The 16,416-nt window shown below is 41.5% G+C and overlaps 2 protein-coding genes across 3 annotated transcripts in view; one reads left to right on the top strand and one right to left on the bottom strand.

Annotated features, from left to right (window-relative positions):
• OTOL1 (otolin 1) overlaps nucleotides 1–16,416 on the top strand; it is a 51,973-nt gene that overhangs the window by 2,374 nt on the left and 33,183 nt on the right. The gene's annotated exons all lie outside the window — the stretch shown is intronic.
• On the bottom strand, nucleotides 15,571–15,813 carry SPTSSB (serine palmitoyltransferase small subunit B). The gene has a single exon (XM_075157449.1). The coding sequence runs from the start codon at nucleotides 15,811–15,813 to the stop codon at nucleotides 15,571–15,573; it is 243 nt and encodes an 80-aa protein (XP_075013550.1).

Raw genomic sequence — 16,416 nt, 5'->3', positions numbered from 1 at the left:
ATTAATTAAGAGTTGCATAATACTTTGGCTTAGAAGAAGGAGTTGGTACAATCCATTTGGGTTAGATCCATTCGTGGTGTATAGAAACCAACCATTCCCTTTGCAGAAGAGATCCTTGGGGAATTATCATGATATGAAGGTCAGCATTTGTTTTCTGCAGGTTTACAGTTATGATGGAGGAAAGTAGAGCTGAACTGCATCAACACATGGTGTGTGGTTTATTTAATACGGTAATATCCTGATGGAAAGGACGAGTTGTTTTCGTTGCTTTAGAGTTGCTTTGGGGACTGAAAATCACAGGCTGTCAAGCTGTCTTGACTTGTTTTTTCTTCTTTGGCACATTTTTCTTTGATGGGCTGCTTGTGTTCACAGACTGTTACTCACTTATGCTCCTTTGAAATTAAGTTTCTTTGCAGACGTCTCTGGAGATTAACTATGGACCATATCATTAAAAAAAAAAAAAAAAGGAAAAAGCAAAAAATGATAAAAAAGAAGTGTTTCCGTGCACTGAAGTTTCATTTCTATACTCTTCAGAACCCCTGCTGTACAGTGGGTATTATATAGTTTTTACTTTCAAGCCCTGATGAATCACTCAATCTTTGATTTATGAAATAATACGTTTCCTGCAAATTCCAGGCTGTCACTTGGCGAGTCTCACGTTGCAAGAGGGGTAGGACAAAGCCTGTCATTTATGGGAGCCAGATCTTCTGTGAACTCACCGGGAGGAGAATTTGATCCTAATAATACTTTAAATGTTTCCACTGCAGATTTATTTTCAACTGTTCTGTACGTATGTTGGGCAGTCATGCATGTAGCAGTCAATATAAAACTATAGCGTGGAAACAGAAAAATTGGGTTTGGAGTGTTCAGCTGTGGCCTGGTATAAGTGACTGGAGGAAGCACAAGGCAGGAAAATAACTATGAATGTGCCCAGCTGCTGTTTTAAACAGGCCAGAGAAAGATGGGGGGTGCTGGATTTCCAACCCAGTCGGGATGTGCTGCTGCGTGCGTGCTCTTGGCTTCATTCACATTCATTCTCGGTGAAACAGCCACGCACTGCTTAATGGCATATATAAGACAGAATTAAGAAAGTGGCAATAACTGCTTACCTTCCTGGAAAAAACCCTACAGGAATTACACTTCTAATGTGGGCCGAGGCTTTGAGTGTTTTTTTCTTTCTCTGCAAATGTCTCTGGAGCTGTTACCTAAAGTGCAAGATGGTAACTCATCAGGACGTTTCAGTTTTCACAGATCCATTTAATTTCCTTTTTCACCCAGGAGCTGCGGGAGTTACAAGACTGTGTACAGGCACGGCTGTGAATTTAAAGGCGGCTTTGTAAATTCTGGCAGCTTGGGTGATAAAGCTGTCAGGTCTTCACCACCAGCTACTCTAATGATGGAGAGTGGAAAGGGTGAGGGTGAAAAATGTTGTTCCCCCTTCTGTGACTGCTGCTGTCTAAAACTGTATTGGCATTTCAATGTATGACTGGTTGCATAGAGTTGTTAATTACTCCTTAGGATTCCCTAAGGTCAGAAGCATGGCAAGCAGCGTGCGTGAGTTTTTATTTTAGTTTTTTTCTTCGCAGAATTTGGGGATGTAGAGTGATTTAAATGTTTTGTCACTTTTGTCAGTTTGGATTTATGGGCTAGGATGAGAGTGCCTGCGAAATAAATACTCAGTATGAAAAGTGTGTACTTGATAATCCTCTGATCGGTGTCTGCGCAGAGCTCACTTGTTCAAATGGAGAAGACACCGCGTTATCGTGGCATCAGTCTGAATGCTGCAGTAGTCAGGAAAGGGCAAGCAAAAGGCCCTGCTCCTCAGTGGCCTGGGTCCTACAAGCTTCTCTGTGCTGCGCGTCCTGTCTCTGCGCAGCTCCGTTTTGAAACATGTTTATATAGTTCCTCCAAAGGTTGAAGCCACAGACAAAGGTTGGGAGTGAGGTTTTAAATGACTCATTTTTTTCTAATTCCAGTTACAGAATCGGAAAATACGAATTAAAATATGTATAAAAACATCATATAGAAATATGAAATTTATTAATTGTCTGTATATATATTAATTGACATATCTCATTTATAGAACTGTCTAATAATTAGAACAGTTGTATAATTAATTCAGTTATAGTCGATATATTTTATTACATCCTAGAATGAACCTTTTCACTCTTCCATTAATTTTATCACTATCAACAGCTGTAGCAAGTTTTTTAAGTGTCATTTTACCCTGATTCATCTTTTCCAAGAGGCACATGTATTTCAATGAACATTATTTTTAATCCCATTAATCCAGAAACCAGTCATCAGAATGATTTGTAGAAATGGAGACAGTATAGAGGAAGAGCTTTTCTGGATGGGTACAGTTGCTGAAGGTGTGAATGGCTATTAGTGAAAAATCATTTTTTTACGTATTGCTGACCCTTGGGGAAACTCCTGACCCTGTCCTTTGCACGAGGAATGGTCCTTGCCACTGGGTTCACATCACTAAGCCAGTAGAAATGTAAGCAGAAAAGAGCCAATGCTTTTTGTTAGCAATTGTGAATCTTACTCCAACTGAAAAGCATATCAATTTGCACTGATTTCTTATCTCTCCCTCTGCTGTTTTTCAATGAGTATTAAATATTATGTTTGAGCTATATACTAGTTTTCTGCTCTTACTGTTACATTCTTTAGGGTCTATATAATCTGTTACCATAAGCACATTGCTTCATCTTATGCTGTATCATGTTTCATTTCTATTCATTAGGCTATCCAAATATTTAACCAATGTGCACACTGACATTTGAATTGTATGAATGACACTGAACTCATATGCAAGTCGAGTTTATCCTAAGATTTACAATAGATTTGTATCCGATCTTTAGAAGTACTGCTTAGTCTCCAAGCTACCAAACAATACCGAAGTCGCAGCATTAAAAAGATCTGTGTGGTATGTAAGGAAAGCAAGCACACCATTTAAAAACAGTTTAAACGCAGGTTTGCTCTCATTCTTATATATGGATGACTGGGCCCTTGAGTAAAAGGCTGTACATAGTTTGCATGAAAGCTCAAGTGCCAAGGCAAGAAAAGCCAGGACAGCGTTTGTGATGGTGTGCCAGCCAGAACAGCCAGCTCACAGCAGCTTAATTTTCAGTAGAAACGTCAATAAATAGAAGCAGCATAGAATGATAAGTTTGTGGGAAAGATATTCTTGTGATTAATTTAACAGACACCTGAGGTCACTATTCCCTCACGTAAACTGGATCCAGGAAAGGAGGCAGCGGAGCTACCAGAGTAGCTCTTGGGACCTCTTGTCCGGTTAGAGCTACTCTGACCTTCCAACAAAAAGGTTTTGTTCTGGTCTGGGCTACAGTTTTCATTAGCTGTGTTAATTTAAATGTAAAACTCTCAAGAATTTAAGAACAAAAGTAAATATCGTGTTTTACGCTTTTTTTTTTTTAAATATTCACTGTAAAATAAATTCGAGATTCAGAGCAGTGTGCACAGCTTCTAGGACATTCAGCACCACCAAGTCACAAATTAATAAAAATACCCTCATTTAACTGTAGAAGTATTCTAACAACATTAAGATGGATACATGGGAAGGGTTGTGCAATAACAATGAAACACCTCTATGGTGTTTACCGATGTCAAATTTAGTTTTTAAGAGTATTCTGATGACATCTAGTTTGTATTTTTAGTTATCGAGGACCTGAGCATGCATACATGCCTGGCAATTTTACTCTTCTTCCTATTGCATCAAGTCATAATTTGGAGGAATGAAGTAGTTTCCATTCAGAGAGCAGGCAAATAACAGAAGCATAATCAGTACTCAGAGTGGGGAAATAAAGGTATGGCTGTGGCCAAGTGAGCTGTTTAAGGATGCAAGGTGGAGGAGCAGCTCACTGTGCCAGTGGTTCTCGAAGCTGTAGGAGGTATTCTTGTGCAGGAACAGATTGTGCCGTGCCTGCTTGTGGGGTGGTAACTCCCAGCTTTCAAATTCAGTATGAGTCAGGATCTAGCTCCCAGCAGGGACCAGGCAGCCGCTTTGCTGACCAGGAGGTATCGTACCCTCCGTATGCAGCAGGGGCTTCTCCCTGCCTCTGCAGGCACCACTGCGCCTGGGTCATGAGCCCCGGGAGGGATGTCCTCACATCCCCTCCATGGATAATTGCTCTTCTCTGCCATTTCTCCTGCAGCTTTGCATTTGCAGTCACAGATTCATCTAATCTCCCCCGCCCCCCAGTTAAGGTTTTAATCAGACCTTGCCATGTGGCCTGTTCCTTTAGGAGAGAAGGGCTCTCGTTGCCTTTTATTGATTGCAGCTGTGAAGTTGCAAACTAATAATTTCAACAATGCAGCGCATGCAGAGCTGTGCTTCGGTAGAGGTACTGCTGTTTCAACTTGTCTTCTGTGGTCTCAGGGAGCAATATGAATGGGAGGAATAACATTAGCTAATTCCATTGGGACATGACACTTCCAGGGGCTGCTTTCTGTGAGATAATCTGCACTAAATTTACTGGGATAATGCTCCAATTATTTTCCAGTTCTTGCCTATTTCTTCAGTTCCTTGTGAGGAATCCAATTAGCAATCCAATTTATGGTATGAGCCACAAACATTATTACTGCTGAACTTCAGAGGCAGGAACAAAGAGAGCTGAAAAGAAACTTCTTTAAAATAGCTTTGCAACAGAGATCAGCATATTGTGACACTCCACTTAGAGCTGATCAATAGATAAAACCTGTGCATTGCATCATCAAGCTTTAATGAGCTCCGACGCAGCATATATCTGTGGTTTAGTATCCTTTTAACTAGAAAATGTGTTGCATGAAACGTGCGTATAAGACACATTTGACCCAGTGCAGGGCATACTTCTTGAATAACGTTTGAAAGAGCAGCAGCTTACACGCAGGCTGTGCAAGGTGTACCGCAGAGTAATGGGTAAATGCTGCCGCTTGTCAGCAGAGGGAGATAATCTCAGTCTTGCTGTGTGTTGAAGCAGCTGGGAGTAGCTGGATGCTCAGTGTGCCAGAGGCATAGGTGCTGGTTTTGTGCAAACCCAGTCCTGCTGCTGCTGCTGCAGTCGGAGGCACAGTGGATGCATGCAGCAATTTTGCACTGAAAGGCATCCTCTGCTTTCTAAATTCCTGGAGCCTTTTAAGAATCACTGCTACGCCTGTCATAGGCTTAGCAACAGATGAATTTTTCTTAGTAGCCTTTAAAAACCAAAATAACCCAAACCATAAAGTTACTTGAATTGAACTACTTGAACAAGGAAACATCCTAGATTCATGAAATAGGATCCTCTTCTGGGTATTACAAGGGAAAAGCCTCCTCGTGCTAACTTCTGTTCTTCCACAGCTCCTAGCACCCATTTTGTTTTTATCAAACATCACAGCTTATTGTTTCTTGACAACCACAGAAACCAAAGCTTTTACTTTATCATCAGGACAACTTCAACAGCTCAGCCTTTACACTGTCTTATCAACACGCTATATTGTCAGAGAAACTCTCTTTGGTAATTAATTCTCCATCGCTTTATAATACTTAGCTATTCGGAGATTGCAAAGTTTTCCTCTTTGTTTTCTGCTTTTAAAGAGGGGTGGCAGTTTTAGTGTGGCAGCCAGTACCTGCCTGTCTATCCATGAGAACCTGTCCAGAAAGTGCAGCCAGTTCCCACAGATCCATTCAGCTTAGCAATCGCTTCTATTACAATTTTTTAGTGTAAAAGATCATGACGGGTCTTTTTACTCAGTTCAGCCTTCTTTACCTGGGTTGGGGAACAGCCATGGCAAAGATTTAATTTTAAGCAAAAGCATGGACAGGAGCCAGGAAGTGTTGCTTTAGTACTGGTATGTTTGTTACCTGTACCGGGATGCACTAGACCTGAACCTCAGACTAAGAAATAATTGTTTTAAAAAGGTAAATATTTGCTCATCAAAACATGATAGGAATCTTAAACCATTGTACAGTAGCTGTTTGCTTTCCATTGGCCTTTTGTAATCTTCCACGTCTCTGCTAAAAACATCTCATCCCATTAGCTGGCTAAAGGAAACGGGGTGAGAGGGTGGGTTGCGCCGAGAGGTGTGGAGCTGCCAGGGGAGGGTCCACACCAGTGTGAACTCTGGACCTTGGCATCAGAAGAATAAATATATTTTGGTAGAAGTTAGTTTCAGATATTTGCACTTTGGTTCTCTTATGAGAGAATATGGGAATAGCAATATACACGCAAAAATATTTTGCACACTGTGTCTGTTAGAAACCTGTACATAAAAATTATGAATAGTGTTGACGTTTCCTAGATTTTCCTCACTCTAGCTGGCTGGAGACAAAACCAGACAGAAAAAAAGCCAAAAAATAGTTGAGTGAACTTGCTCATTTGGTTGGGATGTGCACTGCTCCTCCTCCCTCCAGCACTGCTTTTCAGGGTGGAAACAGAGGACCGGAGCATGGTGGAGGCAGAAGTTAGATGTTTCGATGTGGATGGAAGAACCAAAGGTTGATAGTTTATGGGGGGAAGGAGGAGAAAGGAAAGGAGACATTGTTGGTGAAAACAGGAGGTGAAACAAGTGGAAACAACGATCCAACTTTGCAAGGGGGCCATGGTTTCAGTGTTGAGTGGCTTTGCTTTTGTCCAGACTTGATGCCTTCTTCAGTAAGCAATGGTAATGTCCCAGCAGTCACTATGCCAAACTGGTGTCACTGGAATAATCCTCTGAGGCAGAGTTGGACTGCAAAATAGTCCAATTCAAAGGGGCTGGGGGCAGAAAGAACCTGAGAACTAATCTGCGTAATTGTAGGTAATTTGTGCCAGAGAGTGTGGACTGATAAAAGAAAATTGCATAAACAGTCAGGAAAGGAAAACATAGAAGGAGGAGGACAGGGACTCTCTGCCCACCCAGGGCTCCAGACCACTTGAGCATTTTAGCATTGGTAACCTAGGTCATTGCTGAAGTAGCAGGTTTGATAAATGTAATGGCAGTTAGCTCTTTCTTCTTTTTTTTTTTTTTGCTTGCAACAGTCCTCTATGATGGTATATGCATTTTATAATTGTTCATCAAGATAAATTCTCAGAAAGAGGTGTTGCAATTTTAGTGGGTTGAATTTTGCTTTCCACCGCTCCCATCTTGCTGGCACATGCACGACATGGAGATCTGACACATCGCTATTAAAAGATGTCTGTGCAGGTATTGCTCAGCTATAAAATTGCAAAACCGGAACTTACTGTATGTATGATAGACTTTTAATGTAAAGGCACTGACTGTAGACTGCTCTTTGTGAGTGGAAACTTCCAAAGCTGATATGAATGCTTGCAGCTCATGATTTATTTAGGAGTATATGCATTTATATAAAAGACAACCTCAGTGATGTTAGTTTTGTTATTGAAGATTTCAGGGGAAAAACAGGCCACGTACCCAGGGCTGCTGCAATGAGATAATTATTTCAGTGCCCAAGTCCTGTGTTCTTGTAACAAGGTTTGGATGGAGTGGATTTTAGAGGGCACAGTAATTCTGAATAGACAGCCGATATTGAACTGGGTATGGGGCTCTGAGGTGTTTTGGTGCTGCTAAAATATATCTGTGATAAGGAAGAGCTTTTGGATACCAAAATACTCAGATTATTGGATAGCAAATGAGTCATGTCTAGCCAGATGTGAAAGGCTTTAATAGAGGAAGCACTTAGCATTTCTTGATGTTTCTCCACACCAAGTGTGAGACAGCACGGACAGCTGAATGCAGCGCTAGATGTAGGTACATGCACCCTATAGTGGTCTAATTCGACTTGATTTCATCGAGTTGTGCCCTTTATTCTCATGTGAGGAGAAATATTGGAAAGGGAGGTAAAAAGTATTCATCTGTGATGTGGAGAGGGCTTCTTGGGATCTGAATATTATTTACCTTGAGAGAAATATCTGGTATGTCCTGTACTTCCTCTGGGCAAGGCACCAGGATGAATGGAGTTGGATGCGTTTACTTGGTTTGCACCATCTTTTTTCCAGCTGTTACTTCATAAATCACTCAATCTCCGTGCATTTGGCAGATAATTAGTGTATATGAGCTACCAGGCTTCTCCCCTTGTGCAATTTGCAGCTGTGGAGAATGCAAAGAACTGATAAAAGCTCTTTCCTCTGCCAGCCTGATGGGTGAGGCCGTTTGTTGTGCCTTGTCACCCTGTCTTTTAATTACATTGCTGCAATCCTATGACAGCCCCCTCCCGTGTTAGGGTGCTTTATTCTGAGCTTGGCTTCAGTTGTTTTGTGTCAAGTACTCCTTGATGAACATTTTACCTGCATTTTCTCCTCCTGTTCATTTTTTAAAAATATCTAAAGCTCATAAAGATTCATGGCATGTTACTCATCCTTGAATATGACCTTGAAATAATGAGATATTTCTGATCTACTCCATGATTATGAAGCAAAGATAGGAGCTGTCAGAAAAAATAACTGAAACAGCACCCTAGCTGACAATATGTCTATTCCTGATGCTGCCACAATTTACCTTCATTTCCTCTCCTCCTCCCTCTTTGTTCAGTCATTGTAAGCAAAGCAGAATCTGATTTTTTTCATACAGATTTACCCTATTCTCCACCTTGTAGATATTTCCGCTCTCCTCTTTGTCCTGGTTCTTGGCTTTTTTCTCTTGCCTGAGCATGTCTCAGCAGTAGGATACATATTTTGATGCAAAAGGTATGCATGCATATTTTTAATTACACTTTTAAACCTAGACTAAACCTAGCTTTTGGTAATTGAGGGCGTTATAGCTTGTCTTAGGCCACATGAAGCAATTTCTACAGCCTATTTCTAGCTCAAAGCTTCTTATCCCAATGTAGAGGAGGCCTCAGTTATCCTGGTAACAATTCAGGACAGCCCCGCTTTGGGGCTGACTGTACTGAAACACCAGAATCAGCAGAGTTTATCAGCTCTTAGCTGTCCTGATGTAGCAACTACTGAAAGCAGCCTCTGAAATAAGGGTGGAGCAGACACCAGTGATGACAAGGGTGAACTCTCAGAGTTAATTCTTACCTCCACCTGTGAAGGACAGCCTTACAGCGAGGGAGTTTCCATTTAAGTTGCCTGGAGATCTTTTCATAACCTGGGCTCCTCAAATTCAGGCAGAATGTTGCTTACTCTAAGGAATAAATATGTTAAGGACAAAATTGATCATGCTTTAACCAACATGTCTTCATTTAGTTCAGGCTGAGTTTTCCTTCTTGTTTGTAAGGAAAGAGAGTAAAGAGGATCTTGTTTCATTCCGGCTCTTGCTGCTGGAGCTCCCTTGCTGGAGTCATGGGATGAGGTCTGTGCTGTCGCTGTGCTCTCGGATCCAGTGTTTGGAAGACCTCGGGAACGTTACAGGCATCTGACCTCGTTTGTCAGCTGACAAATACTGATATTACACTGAATTTTCAGTTTCCTGAGATTTAAGGTAGTTTATTTTACCAGAACATTTTGGTAATTTCAACTCCCTTGATTCCCTTGACTGTAACAAGTTTGCAGCAGGGCTGCATGCTGGGTGAACTTTGCTGTGGCTGTAGGAGCTGATGATCTGTACTTTAGAAGGAGTCTAGCTTTTCTACTGACTCCCCAGTTTTTCAGTTTCTGATCAGGCTTGGCTTGGAGGGAAGTGCTGATATGATCCGAATGAGGTACTTCAGGGCTTGTGCTGGAAAATTCTCCAGGCAGCTGGAGAGCTTAGTGCAAGCTAAGAAACACCAAGTAATTTAGCTGGCAAAAGAGATAGATAGATTTGTTTTTTAATTGTGATTTTGTATCCCCTTTGTCTGACAGACCATCCCACTATCTTTCTGGAAATAATGAGGAGCCCAGCTGGTTTTGGAAGTTTAGTAGGAGGGGATGTGGGAATCTCACTGGGATGGTAGGACAAAGTTGTGCATCCTTTTTCATGCAGTGTGCCGGATGCCGGTCTCGGGGAATAGATGGGGCTCTGTTCTCCTCCTCCTCTGGGGATGAATGCCTGCAGCAGAAATTCCTTCAGAGCAGGAGGACTATGAAACAAGAGTCGCTCAGCCAACCCTTAATCCCATCTGGGGCAACAGCAGCGAAAGTCACTTTCCAAAGAGGTGCAGGCGCAGCTCTGTGGGAGACTGGCAATTGCTGCTGGTGGGGCTGTGGGGCAGGGAGAAATAAGCTGATGTCTCCTGCTGTCCTATGAGCCCATTGCCACATGCTCTCTTGTCCCTGAAGAAGGTAACCAATACTCCAGAAAGGAGAGGAGTGGCTATCTTCCTCACGGTTTATCACTAAATTCTGCTGTTGTCAATACCTAGGTGCACACAGGGAGTCCAGATAAAGGAATTGTTATCTTATCTTGGCTAGGAAGATATCTGGAGTTACCAAATAGAGAGAAACAGGCTCCATGCAAAAAGCAGTTTGTGGTCGGATATCAGTAACTTGCTGATATAGCTGCAGTTTGGTATTTTAGAAGTAAATAATTAAAACGACTTGGGTAGGGGCTGACTCACGCACTGTGAGAGGGCAGCACTGCTTTTGATGCAACATTGGATGTTGATCGTTTTGTGTGATTATGAGAAAGTTATTACAAGTTCAGTAATACTTAATTTGAAAATTAGCCTTTTCTGCTTTAATTTTCAAATGCTCAGCTTGGCACGCCGCCACTTGTCCACGTCTTCGCCCCAGGGCGCAGTAATCCATCTGCGAGAATTGGCCCAATTTTGGCAAATGCATTCTGGTGCTGCGCAAGCGTGACTTGCAGTTCGTATGGTTCTGCTGATTGTTACTAACCCTGCTGTACTTCTTTTATGATGGCTTAAATAGGTGGGGGGGTTTTTTGGTGTTTTCTTTTTTTTTTTTTTTTTTTAGCTTCTAAGTAATTAGGGAAATTAAAGTCTAGAAATGGAGCATTGTCTTGCTAAGAGGTGAAGGGAGACAGACAACGTATTGTATTCACAGTCCTCCTTGGTATGCTCTGTGTGCATGCTGGGCAGGGCTAATTCTGCATGTACAAGAAGACCAGAACAACATCTGCCCTTTGCAGTAGTGCAGCAGAAACTTCCTACCACAGAGATTAGAGTGATTTCCCTTTACATACCATTTTTAATTGTAGGCAAGTTTCAAAGAGGTGTCTCTGTGGAGACACATTTCTCACGCATTATAGTTTTTGCATGGTATTGATTGATGATATCCGTTTGCTGTTTTGGAAGGTTTATCTGAAACAGGGCCTTTATAAAAATGGTTATTTAAAATATGTTAATGACATCTTTCACTTGATAAAAACTTTAGGGCCTTTTTACCTTCAACCATAACTGTATGAGTCACTATAAGTGAAAAAAGTAACATTTTTCATTGAATCTCCATGCAAAGCAAGAATCTGAAATTGTGGCCAAATAACTGCAGTAATAAAACTTCAGAAAAAAATTTGTACCTGAGCATCCTTAAGATTTCAAACCTTCATAAACACAGGGTCTCATTTTTCAGGGAATTCCATGTAGATGAAGTCGGACACCCAGATGATGGCCTGTCTCTGCAAGTGACTGGTTTGAACCCAGATGCCCTGAAGATGCGTAGGATAGGCAATGGCAGTGCTTCCCCACCAACTGCCTTGGACTAATTTGCTAGTCTTTTCTAGAAAGATCAAGAGAAAGGATGGAAATAGAGCTTTCTCTTTCTTTTGTTGAGCAAGTAGTCAGGCAGGAGCCACTGTAAGGCTCTCTGGGGGTATAAAAAGGACTGGGAATATCACACTTCAAATAAGTTAGCACTACATTTAGTCACTGCTCACGTAAGCTGAGTTTAGCTGGCAGCCGATGATCTTCAGAGACATCTGTATCCCACTGATGACCCTCCGAGCTATAAACTGCTGCTACCCTATTTCAAGCTCTGCATTTTAATTCATGTGATAAAAGGAATGCACCAAAATAACTTAGCAATAAGCCTGCTAGATGGGCAGAGTCACTGGTGGTGATGCTGATCCCTGTTTTTCCTGTGCAAGACCACCACTAAGGAAAAGGTCCCTGGGAAGCTTTTTTTAATAGTCTTGGGTAAAGGCTGCCTGGAGGGGCTTCAGGAAGAAGCTTCTGGAGGTTCATGGTCTGAACATGTGCACGTGTAGTCGCCCTCGGTAATGGATTTGGGAGGCGATCCATGAAATTGGCCAGGAAACCTTTACGGCAAGATAAATGCTAGCTTTGATTAAATGAAATTAAGAAAATTAATTTTAAGCAAGGGAGGTATGGTGCTGGCCAGCTGAGCCTAAAAATTTCTCAGCATTTAATTTAATGATGCGTTTGTACTTTCAGGGTGAATGCAACTGGAACTGGTTCATCTCCCTTTCTGCCTTTGTTTCATTTATCACTATTCGATTATTGGTTCTGTTTACTCTTAACATAGTCCTTTCATTTGCCTTTTTTTGGTGTAAAAACTTCCAGCTGCTGTGCTCAGCCTGAACTACAATTAGCATAGGGTAATAGTGGAGCAATTAACTGCAATTAACATGGAGTAATAATGAAGCAGGAGAAAAGAGTGCCCTGCCAAGGTGTTTTATTGAGAGCCTGATGCTATACTCCTCACCACGGAAAAGTTGTTGCCCATATGCTGTACATACCAAGCCGTCTGCTGGTGTTACTGGCAGCTCTCTGAAATGCGACCCTCCTCTGCGGCTTGTTGCTATTACACCAAATGGTCTTTCCACGTTAATGTGCAGGTATAATCTGATTAAAACCTCTTTCCATCGTGTATGAACAGCTTCATCTACAGGGAAAAGGATTTCAAAACTGGAGCAGAGCTTCCTAAGCTGTGGTGTGGTCTCAAGCTGTCGAAAGTGGTGTCCCACCTCCTCTCTCAGACGGGGAAAAAATGTTTCTGTTCACTGCTGTGTGCCAAAAATGCTTTGAAATCTCCTGCTGGAACCCACTAATTTTGAATATTAAGTAGCTAGAGTTATTTCAGCTTTTCTTGTAGAACGGAGAAGTGAAAAGGGTTGGAAAAATCTCAAAAGGCTTTTTAGCAGATAGAGGTTATTTTCAGCTGTCTCTTTCCTTCGTGGTGAATACTTCTTGCCCAAAAACTTTAAAATTTAGTAAAGCTGAAGAACACACACACACAAAAGTGTTTTCACTTAAGTAAGGCTGCGGGGACCCTCCCAAAGAGAAACTGCTGCTGTTTTCCTCCATCTTCCGAGCACCTCCCACAAAGCTAAATGAAGATAATCGGAATAATAAGGAAGGCAAGAGCTTTATAGGAATCCCACCATGAAAGGTCAGTGGAAATTCCCTCTTCCTCAACAAAGTCGTTTGCTTGTTCTGTTTGCTTTAAGTTAAATGTTTAAATAGCAACATTACATTGGGGTGTGTGCTCCTTGAGATATGAGACCCAGCCTTTGCATACCTTTAAGAAAGTGTTTTTCCTCGTACTCCTAAAAGCAGGTCAGTTGTGTTTGATGCCATTGGGAACAAATAACCTTTTTGAGAAATTAAAAAGTAAGATGTTATTGGAAACAGGATTGATTAGGAGATGCCGTGGCATTTACATCATCACATTATCTAGTTGAAAAGTAGAATCTTTTGAGGATAGGATATTGGAAAGTATTTTCGTTCAAGCACCAACTTACTAGGTAAATATTTTCATTTTTTCACCTCCACCATTTGGGTTGTTACTTTTATTCTATTTTATAGACTACTTTCATAGAAATTTTCACAGGTACTTGACATTTTTTGTCTCCTCCAATGCTCTGTTTATTACTGTAAGCGTGATTACAGCTTGGTACCTCATACTGCAGGTTAACTACTGTGATTAAACTGTTACGACAGCTAAGCCTTTGGCTCCCATTTGAGCCTAAACCATTCAATTGTTGTGCCACCAGCCCACACAGGTATTTATTACCTTAATTTGAAGCACATCAGTGGCTGTCCATCAGAGAATTCAGGCACATCCATGATCTGCTTGTATTGGTAATATGAACAAGTGGCTCCAGTGTGAGCCAGAACCTGAACACAACCAGCAACTATGACATGATGAATGTGGCTCCTTACAAGCAGGAGAACTGCGCACCTCCAAGAGTTGCCTTCAGGACCTTGTGAACAGGTCTGCAGAGCAGGATCTTCAATGAAGTTTCTGGGTTTTCTTGTTTTTTTTTTTTTCTTCTATTTTTCCCTCCCCCACCACCAGAGAGAGGAGAGGTCTCGGGCTGGAGCACTAGTGAGGATGAACATGGCAGTCCACACATGGATCCACTTAAGGGGCTCTGAAACCTTGCCCCAAAACATTTGCAACAAAATAGTCTGTCTGCCATGGTGTCGGCCTGGCCCACACACGTCCAGGGTATTTATGAACAAATAAAAAATACAGGAAGAGCAGAGTCATGCACTGAAACATTGTTTCTGAAGAATAAAATTTTATTTTTTTCTGAAAAAACTGCATACACATGTTCAGATCTGTTCAACCTTCAAAACATGTCTTAGTTTCCAAACAAACTGTGTTCTTTTAGGCATGCAGGACCCCACTGCAGCTTGATAAAGAAGTTAAGAGGGTTTTTTTAATCCTACAACTGTGCAGACATAATTTGAAAACTATTCACATTTGGCACCTCTCACTTCTAGTAACAGCAGCATCAGCTGTTAGATCCATGCACTGTATAACTATAACTTATGATTTGGCATTGACATTTGATTTAGGCGTAGAGTGAAAACGAAACAAACCTTCCATTGTTCAAGAAACTCCCCCCGGGCAATTAGAATAAATCTCATTTCTTCTTTATGAAAGAGATCTCTTTAAGCACTCAGACTTCCCTGCAGTTATTAAAATATTACTTCCACTCTATTTTCTGGATCATCTTCCTCTGGTGCAGACATGCACTTTGCTTGCCTTGGTGAATGGCAGCAGAAAGAAAAGATGTCTCGGTTTTTATCGAAGGCGGTAGGAGTGCACTGAAACAGAGCCATTTCTCTTTCTTTCTGTCATTTTCAGTAAACTGCAAACCATACCTATAGTAGGTTTTTTTACTATCTTAGACCATCTAACCTCAGATGCAGCAACTTAGATGCAAAAAGTTGGATTCAAGTTCATACGCCTATTACTTTCTCTGCTAACTTCCTCTCCCATCCATTAAAAACCAGAAGACAATAACCAGCTAGATATGAGTACTCAAATCACGCTGTATTATACTCATCTTCCTTATATTCTCTAATCTGGGTCGAAGAAGGCATGGTGTGTTTTGCCACTGCACTCTGTTGACAGAACTTCTTTGCATATAATGAGCGTAGTACCCCTCCTCACAGCCATTATAAACAGTCTTTGCTGCTTCGTACATGCCAGTGTGATTAAATCAGAGTGCTGAAAGTGGGAGCCAGTTGAATATTAGGTAAACATGGCATTCCAGGTGACGTGTGTCATTATCACACAGCAAAAGCTGACCTGTGTTTCATTGAACAGGGACTGTTAGTCAGTAGTCAGTGCGTTATTCTGATTTTCACCTATGGTAATTAAGCAAGCTATGTTTTGTAAGAGAAAATGGTATTTTCATAACTGCAAAACTGCTTCAGAATAAATACACAAAATTGAAGAAGACATTGCATTTCACAAGTTGCAAGAGCTGCTAAGCACTACTCAGGCAAGTTCAGTTCACGATGGAAACCGTGCTTTCGGGCTGGCCTCCAAATATCTGGGAGAAGAACTCAAAAGCCAAGCAGACGTGGATGGGGACGAAGACGTAAGCCGTGTACACCACCATAGCGAAAACAGTCACGGTGATGGTGTGGAACATGGACCGCTCCCAGGGCTCCAGCACGTAGCTGCAGGTGATCAGTAGGTATTGGTAGTACAGCCAATAGATATAGTCCTTCACACGCTTAATATCCATCTTCAGCTTTCAGCGATTTTGAGATGACCTGTAAAGATAGAGAAGTCTGGATTACAGCTGCAGTGGAAAGAAAGACCTGGAACTAAACAGTGATGTGGTGACCATAATTTCAAGTTTGATACCACATGTAATTGTTACGTAAAATAAAGTTCAAACAGAAATGACACATCGGTGCCATCACCAGCCCCTGCTGCCGGGGAGCAGAGAAAAACCATCTTTAGCTCCAGCAACTGCTCCTTGCAGTCATTGAAACAGTATCAGTTGGGCACTCTCAATTCCTACGTTCTGATTATGAGTGTGTTTAGCTATTCATTCTGCAGTAGGAATTAAAACGCCATTAGCATTCAAAGGCACAGGGTTCACGTGGAAGTCAGGGAGATATCCATTTAAAAGGGAAGGCTTTGGGCCAGCTTCCATAAATGTGGATGGCAGACTCATATGCTCTGGAATAAAGATGAGATTAAAAGAACTGCTCTGTAAAAACTCCTCTGCTTACTTCTGATAATTTTTATTATTCTGCAATTGTTGGGAGTAAAGAAAGGACAAGCTATGAAAGGGAGGGAAAAAATAATCTCAAATAGCATAAGAAGTTTTTTCAGCTCA

This window comes from Calonectris borealis, chromosome 9 (genome assembly GCF_964195595.1).
Source record: "Calonectris borealis chromosome 9, bCalBor7.hap1.2, whole genome shotgun sequence".
Classification (NCBI taxonomy): Eukaryota; Metazoa; Chordata; class Aves; order Procellariiformes; family Procellariidae; genus Calonectris; species Calonectris borealis.
Note: the sequence above shows the minus strand (reverse complement) of the source record. Positions and strands in the feature narration are given on the sequence as shown.